The sequence below is a fragment of the Mobula hypostoma genome, chromosome 21 (genome assembly GCF_963921235.1).
Source record: "Mobula hypostoma chromosome 21, sMobHyp1.1, whole genome shotgun sequence".
Classification (NCBI taxonomy): Eukaryota; Metazoa; Chordata; class Chondrichthyes; order Myliobatiformes; family Myliobatidae; genus Mobula; species Mobula hypostoma.
In genome coordinates, this window is record NC_086117.1 from 49,926,228 (window position 1) to 49,935,042 (window position 8,815).

Below are 8,815 nucleotides of genomic sequence, written 5' to 3' on the forward strand. Positions count from 1 at the left end.
GCAGGTGAAGATTTTGGAAAGAAGTAAGTTCAAATTACTCAACTAATGATAATACTTTTCTAGTTGTGTTTGATCAACTACATCTAAATACAGTGTATAAGCCAACTCTTCAACCCCCCCTATTGGTTCAGTTACAGCATTCTGAGCATGCTCATTGGATATAAATTCACTGCAGATTCAGCCATTTCATGGTCCAAGCTGCTGGCAGACATGAAGGCCTGCCATTTGGAATCTAATACACTGCACTATTTTGAATCTTTTTTTTAAAGCATCTTTAATTGATTTAATATCAACAAATTCAGGATTTTAAGTCCAAAATTTTTCAGTTAATTTAACAAATGAAAATTTAATTGTAAATGAAGATCTTAATAGTTTGTATATTTGCACTACAATGCTTCATTCAATTTTGAAACCCAACACTTATTCAGATCTCTCGTCCTACCAAGATAAACCATGTTAATTCACTGCTAAAATCATCTGGTCCAATGTTGATATTAAATACCCTGTATCAGCATTTGAATACAGAATAGTAACTGAATTCAGTGCAAATACAAATTGGACATCATCAATGAATGTGGTGCAACAGATTAAGTAGAAGCACCATTTAAACAAAGCAAAAACAATGAAGAATCTACAGACGTACTTCATTTACAGTTTTAGCTCACGTACAGAGAAAGATCAATGGCACCTCAAAGGCCAAGGTGCAGGCAAATGACATAATAAAGTTTACTTCTATATTAGAATTCAGAAAAAAATGAAACTGCTAAAGCCCTAAATAATAGTGAAAATGAACACAAATTCACACGTGTTAATCCATAATTTATCTAGTTACCAGGTTTTCTTCCATAACTAAGTACAGCTACATTGTTCTCTTTGTTCCTGTACATGTAAAAGAAAAATTATACATTACTTTAGAGCACCCAAGCTTATTTTAAGAATCTTTTACTCTACAGACTCAACTGGAAAAAAAATTAGACAATTGCCTGAAACAATGGTCACTCAGTTGTTCACTTGGTTGAGTAAACCAGTTGAAATGGTTGGATGTCAGTAAATTACTCAAAACAATTGAGGTTCTGTTACATAGGTAAAAGATCATCTCTAATCCTGCATCAGCAGCTAAAATTTGTCCACTGGATAGGGTTACCAGTTTAAAAGGCACAGTAGTGGCCTGGCCTTCAACAAGATCTTCTATGTTAAATTCTAGTCCTGAGTAATCCCAAAAAATAATACTTGTCACTGTGCACATTCATATAGCCATCAATAAGTCACCTATATTAACAGAAAGCCAACTCCAATTCACTCAGAAACACTTAAAACTTAACCTAGATAGCACTTAACTGACAACATAAAAGAAAGGCTCAACATTACCAAAAGTACAATGCTACACGCCCAAGCCAATATATCCTTTTTTTTCCAGTTCTGAAAAATAAATTCCTCTGGTTACTCAAAAAGAGTGGATGAAGATGAAACACAAATATGTATTAATGTCCAAATGTATGTCAGCTGACTCCCAGTTACTACCAATTTTCATAAGTAAACCCAATTATAGCTACAGAAATAATTGACATCTTTATCAGTTTTGATGATTTGTTTCTATCAGTTGAAGGACTCAGTCAAAAATCAGTAACGATAAAATGAGACTTCAACAATCTTGCTTTGTCCGATCTTTATCCTATATGAATATCAAAAATAATATTTTGTAAAAATATTTTTACCACTTTGCCATTTTCTTGCAGTACAACTTAAGATTCTAATGGTTCACCATGCTAAAAAACTATAAAGTGCTGCATTTTTATGCAGATTAAGAATGCAAACTTTAACAAATTTGTAAGCAGTCAAAAGGGAAGTAAATTCTATGTGAAATACAAATGTTCCTGGCTCAACAACTGTTTAACCATCACCAAAAAATGTAATTTCCTGATCCAGCATCAGAATCCAATGCTATACCATATTGCAAAGGTCCTCTACTTTAGACTGATTAATGACAAGAAAGTGAATTGCTGAAAAAAAACATTTTGGCATGAACAAGAAAACAAACCTAAGAATAAAAGGATTAAAAGGCAAGGTGCTAAAACCCCAGAATCAGGTACATGGATCTCCTCCTAAATTCATTCTTATAACTATTGTCAAATGGGCAAAAGCTCAAAGGAAATTCAGTACTGAAGATCATCAATTTATAACAAGCAAACACAAGATCTATAACATGTCATGTTGGTAAAATTTACTCTGACGTCCACTTGCAATACAATAAGCTATTCAAGCAGACTTGAGAACTCAATAGAGCAGATCACAGCACACCTTAAACCAATTTAATGTACCACTAGATTATGAAAAACAATCTTGGACATCTCAAGAGAGCTAATCCACTCCAGACTGAGCACAGCCCAACAACAAAAAAAAACGTCTTTTCATCTAGATTGGAGGAAAAAGCTGGTTTTGGGGAAAAAAATTCTTTTACACATTAATCGCCATAGTGTAAACAAATAAAACTACAAAAAGTACAGCAATGCGCGGACTGGGCAATAGACCACTATTTCAGCGTGCAGAAATGAATTTCGTAGAGGTTTCTTGTTGACCATTGGGAAAGGTGTCCATCCATCCTTCCTTCCTCCATGTTCCGCTTCCCCACCAACCACCCGCCCCCACACAAAAATCATCACCTTTCCTCTCAATGTGATGGCAACTATCGGGCAGACTCATACCTCAGAGGCAAGAACGCACACTTCTCACTTAGTGATGAGGTATTTATGCATTTTTTTTTTAACGAATGCTCTCTTTCTCCACCTACACGCTTCCCAGTCGCCTACCCAAACAAAAATCTCCTCAGGCGCCTCGACATTGGAGTCAGACTTGCGTTCCCTCTATTAACCACCGCCCCGGACCCAGCCTGTCGGTTGCGCTGCGTGTCCGCATACGCCGAGTACGTATTCGTTATTCAGGGTACAGGGCCGCCGCCTCCGGCCAACAGGCCACCCCCTCAGCCTATTTTTTTACGCGCACACAGACACACAAAGCGCCAACTTTTAATTAAAACAAAACCCGATCTGCCGGCTGGTATTTCCCAGCTACGAGGCGGCGCACTCCGAGCCCGGGGCCTCCGCCCCATAGGAAAATACCCGGCGGCGGCGTTTGTAAGTGGGGGCGGGGGTGAGGGGAAAGGGTGCAGGGTGAGAGGGAAAAGTTGCTCGTTACCTCAGGATCCGGCGAAGCCATGGCTCAGGCTGCGCGCAGCTGACGCAGCGCCCGCCGCGTGACGTCACCCCGAGAGCCGGGGCTCTTTGCTCGCGTGTGTGTGAGAGAGGGAGTGCGCGCCTATCCGTCGCTGGCTGTTGCACACTCAGGTATTGCAAAGCACTGAAATCAACCCCCCCCCCCACGCCCTTGTATGTGTTTGAGTGGCTGTTGCACACCCTTCCATTGAAAAGAATGCAGTCCCACCCCCCCAACACTCCAAATTACAGCATGCACATAAACACTTCTTCGGGGTGGACATACATCGAAGATCTCACAGTTGACAGCATGCACATAAAGTACAGTCGAATCCAGTTAATTGGGATACAGTACATCAGCAACAGTACAGTTTGGCCCAACTAAGCAGCTGCCCCAATTAGTTGAACTTCTATGAAATAGTTAAAAAGGTATAAAAAGACAAACTGAGCAACAAATTATGTATTTAAATGAAATATAGAACAAATTAGAACATTGCCAATAGTACTACAGTACTGTAAAACAGTGTATTAGTTCATAACAGTTATCTTCGGAGCAATTCTTCCAGCATACGCAACAAACAAAATCAGTGCAGATAATGGACTTACACAAAATACTAGAGGAACTCAGCAGGTCAGGCAGGAACCATGGAAACAGTCAATATTCCAGGCCAAGACCCGTCTTTCAGGACCAAAATGTTGACAGTTTGTTCATTTCTCTGTGTGCTGTCTTGACCTTTTGAGTTCCTTCAGCATTTTGTGTGTTGCTTTGGATTTCCAGCATCTGTAGGTAATGGACTGCCTTCATACCATCACACCTTCATGCTATCAACGATTGCATCCTCCAAATCTTCATGTTCATTGAAGCATTCAAGACGATTGTCAATACCTTCAAATTCTTCGTAGTTTGTAACTTGTTGAAGTAGTGATATTGTTTCATTTTCACTCCCTGCTATTTCTGCCATCTCCAGGCTTGAATGCTTGAAACCACAGTGAGCAAAGCAGTTCAGAATTGTCTTACTGCCTATTTCTCGCCAACTATCACTGACAAAAAAAAAATCACAAACACAAGAAAGTCTGTAGATGCTGGAAATGCAAAGCAACACACACAGAACGCACAAGGAACTCAGCAGGTCATGCAGCATCTATGGAAAAGAGTAAACAGTCGACATTTTGGGCCGAGACCCTTCTTCAGGACTGAGCAGGAAGGCGGAGGGTGCCAGAATAAAAAGGTGGGGGGGAGAGGGAGGGAAAGGAGGCTAGCTGCAAAGTGATGGGTGAAGCCAGGTAAGTGAAAAAGGTTAAGGGCTGGAGAAGAAAGAATCTGACAGGAGAGGAGAGTGGACAATAGGAGAAAGGGAAGGAGGAGAGGACCTGAGGGAAGTAATAGGTAGGTTGGAAGAAGTGAAAGGTGAGAGTGGGGGATAGAGGAGGGGGAGGAATTTGTTCAGCGGAAGGAGAAATCGATATTCATGCCATCAGGTTAGAGGGTACTCAGATGGAATACAAGGTGTTGCTCTTCCATCCTGAGGGTAGCCTTGTCTGAGCACAAGAGGAGGCCATGAATCGACACGTCAGAACAAGAATGGGAATGGGAATTAAAATGTTTGGCCGCCAGAAAGCCCTGCTTGTGGTGGATGGTATGGAGGTGCTCAACGAAGCAGTCCCCTAAATAAATCACTGCTTTCTGAACACAAACACACACAACTGATGCTATTTAAAACCTGTTCGCTCTAAGCACAGTGTGGCATGTCTAACGGCCACACAAGCGTGCACGACTGACACTAGCTAGAATCTGTTCAGCAATGGTCTCCTGTCCCCATTAAGTGGCAAATAAATAAAGGGAGGTGCAGCTATTTACTCAATTAGTTATAGTTCTTTAAGAGTTGCCCCAAATCAGCTGTTGCTCCGATTAACCAATGCGCCAATGAACCGGAATCCACGTGTATCTTTATTTAAAAGGGCCTCTGTTGCCATGATGGTGTTACATCAATGTGGAAGCTCCTAACTTCACACAGTGATCACTGCATGCTGAGAAAATGGGTGTTGCAGATAAGAGGAGGATGAACCAACTCACTGATAACAGATTACCATTAGCAAATTAAGAGAAATGTATCTGTATATTTTCTAAAGCACTGATCGCTTGTCTCTATATTCTGAGTGCCTTGTGTAGAAAACCACTGAGAATTGAAATCTTGAAAGCTGAAGTCGAGCCTTTGAAAAGTGTCCACTTACAGCCAATCAATTAGCTAGTAGTCGCACTCTGTCAAATTCAAAGGTAAGTAGCTTAAAAAAAAGTCAGGATTGTCCTGAAGTGCTTGTGTCAGGTTTGCATAATACATGGAGCCAATGTCTTCCTGCACCAAACTTAGGGTGCAATTGTGAAAGATGTATGAGTTCAAAGTCTGGATTACTGTTTGTTTTAAACAGTTTAGAATAATGAATCCAAGCATTTACTGAGAATCTCAATCACAAGCCTATGAGTCAGTGAATTTGGTGCTGTGCCTTGACTGGCAGGTATTTCTAAAGCTGTTAGAATTTCTCTTCAAATGGAAATACTAATAATTGCATAATGATAAATTAACTTAATATCCTCAGCTGCTGAATCTCCACACACTTGTTTGATAAAGATTCATTATCCTCTGGACAAAGGAACCTCTTAGTTCAGTGCTAAATGGTCAACTCCTTGTTATGAATTCTGACTCTTGGTTCTAGACATATCCACCAGGAGAAACATCAATGTTCTTGGCCCTTAAGAATTTTGAATATTTCAATTAGATCAACTTGCATTCTGCTAAACGCTAAGATGTATAGCTCAGTCTGATTAATATCCTCCATCTCAGGAATCCATCTGGTCAAACCTCTGCTATGTTCCCTCTCATGCAAGTACAATCTTCCTTAGGTACAGAGACCAACTTCTGCATAAAAGCAATAAATGACTAAGTAAAGTATTGGAAGTATGTGAAGATGACCATCAGCAATGACTCCGGAGACCACGACTGACCCAGGCCAGGTTCATCAAGAGCTGGTAATATCAGAAAGCAGGTAGCAGGGCTTGGAAGTTGTGAATGTAAACTGAAAATTTGTGCAAGTAACTAAAAAAGTTCTGAAGCTAAAGAGTTAATGAGCCTTGGTTGAAAATACATGGTGAGTCTGCGAGATATTTCAATCAATCATGATTAATAAAGAAGTATGGTTGATAGGCAAATTTGTAGTCTGGTGTCTTTTATCATCTGCTGCATTTAATTGTTAACATTTCCACTTTGCCTGGTAGAACTCTTTTGCAGCTTGATGAGAGATATGTGTCATGTGGAGCTTTATCACCAGGTTCTTGTGTAATTCCGTTGCCTCAAGAAGTGGCTTCAGCCATTTCTTGATATCAGAGAAAGTGAATCAAATTGTCAGAAGTCTGGCTTCTGTGATGGCAGGAAATTCAGGAGGTAGCTGAAAAATATAATCCACAAATTGTGGATGAAAATTGCTAAAGGATGATTGGAAATATTATAAAGTTTTGGCATTAAAAGTCAGTGCCTTACTATAGCACATAAACTTGATTATAAACATGTAATCAGATGCATACATCAAATGTAACTCTTATCCTGATCACTATGTGAAACCCTAATCAATGCAGCTTAACAACACTAAGACCATTTTGATCACTTTGCTTTAAAATAGACTTTTTTGTTCTAATTGTTTTCTTTCTTGTAAGGATGTGTATACCAGTAAGTTGTGTATAATTTATGTTTTTTTCTCTTGAATGCTGCTTATATGATGTTGTTTGTCTGAGATGCTGTTGCAAATAAGTTTTTCATTGCACCTAAACGTACATGTCCTTGTGCATATGACAATAAACACAACACTGACTTTGATTACATCCGAATTCCTTCAGGGTGATGGATGTTGTTTAAATTATAACACAATATTTTTATTCAGGGCTATAATTCTTGTTTTATTGTCTTCAGCTTACACATTAACTTTCAGAAGACCTTCTCAGGAACACAAGTATTTTCAATAAATTATCCATAATATATTATCCATTATATTAATCTCAATTTCCTTAATGCAAATAAATTTACATTAAGGCTCCATGATATAATGTGATGTATTGTTATCTCATTCATTTAACATATAGTTGGTAGTAATTAAATATAAATAATTGATATAAATATATATTTATATATTGTAACATCACAACATAAGTATTTTACTTCTACTATTTAGGATATTGTGGAAGACTTCCAATCTGGCTTTGTGGATTCCTAGGTGAATGATGAGGCCGATGTTGGAATGGTGGTCTCTGCAATAGATGGGGAAGAAGATGTCAAATGAGCTGGTGTGTAGGCAGTTTGTGAGGTCTCTTTACTATCTGTGTGCCAACTTTCTGCTGTTTACACAGAACTTCAGCATGTTTCCAACATATGGAACTCAAAACCATCCCAGATGCTCCCTTTCCACTTTGAGCCAGTGTTTCCCAAGAATCCGGGAAGATGCATGAACAAGGAGGCTTTGAATGCATCTGTGAACCTTTTCATCTGTCTGATGTTTATCTTCCTGTGACAGAGCTTGGAATATAATGTCTGATTCAGGGTATGGTGTCAAGCAAGTGAATGGCGAAGCCTACCTGATGGAATAATGTCCCAGTTAACCTTAACTTTATCATGGGACAATTTACAATGAGCAATTAATCTATCTTTTGAGTTTTGAGTTCTGTATGTTGGGATACCTTTGGACTGCTGAGTGCAAAAGATGGAAAAGCAAACATTTTGTTTATAAGTTGAACTGCTCCAACCAAACCAGCCAAAGTTAACTTTGCTGTTATTGTGAATGTATTGCAAGAGCACTTAGACAAAAACCATTGTTGATTGTAAAACACTTTAGGTTTCATAAGCGGAATCAGAAGGAAGGGAAGTCCAATACAGCTTGATCATTGTCTGTACAGTGACGGGCTTAATGATGCACTGAGAGATTTTTAGGTTTGTAGAACCTTACAAGAGAGCATTCAAAAATGGTTTCTAACTGAAGCACAGCACATTTAAAAGGACAGTTGAAATAGCTGTATCAATAGAAACAACAGACAGAGGTGCAATTGAGTTCCAGTCAGGGATGAAAATGAGAGTGAACAAAATTGCAACGTCTAACCAGCAACCTGCCTGGCTGAACAAATTATGTTATCATTGTGGCAGGGGCTCACATGCACCAAATTTAAAGGTGAAATTTTAAGAAAATGCAACAGGGTAGGACACATACAAAGAGCATGTTGGGCAGACAAAAGTAAATGGACTGTACAGGGAAGAGAAAAAGATAAAAAGACAAGTTCAAAAGTGCAGTAATCTGCATGCTGTTGATGAGAAATATAATGATGAGAGTGAAACACTACTGCATAACCTTGAGATTTACAATGTGAAAACTGACAACAAAGAAGCAATATAGCTTACACTAGAAGTGAACGTCAAATTAATTAAAATGGAATAGGACACTGGCTTGGCTGTTTCAGTCATTACTCAAAATATTTGAATGGCATATCAAAGATAAAGCCTGAAGCCTGCAGATATGCAACTAAGAACTTATACTGGAGAAAATATAATCTCTGTAGGAATGACATTCATAAT

The 8,815-nt window shown here is 38.9% G+C and overlaps 1 protein-coding gene across 6 annotated transcripts in view; it reads right to left on the bottom strand.

Annotated features, from left to right (window-relative positions):
• LOC134359998 (histone-lysine N-methyltransferase EHMT1-like) overlaps window positions 1–3,261 on the bottom strand; it is a 202,045-nt gene extending 198,784 nt beyond the window's left edge. For 3 of the 6 annotated variants that reach the window (XM_063073969.1, XM_063073965.1, XM_063073964.1), the window contains exon 1: window positions 3,193–3,236. In XM_063073969.1, coding sequence (XP_062930039.1) covers window positions 3,193–3,213 — 21 coding nt within the window. In that variant the 5' untranslated portion in view covers window positions 3,214–3,236. Of the gene's footprint in view, window positions 1–832; window positions 863–2,702; window positions 3,111–3,192 lie in introns of those variants that run through there. The other 3 variants (XM_063073967.1, XM_063073968.1, XM_063073966.1) reach the window with 3 other exon arrangements.
• Between the last annotated feature and the right edge of the window lie 5,554 nt (window positions 3,262–8,815).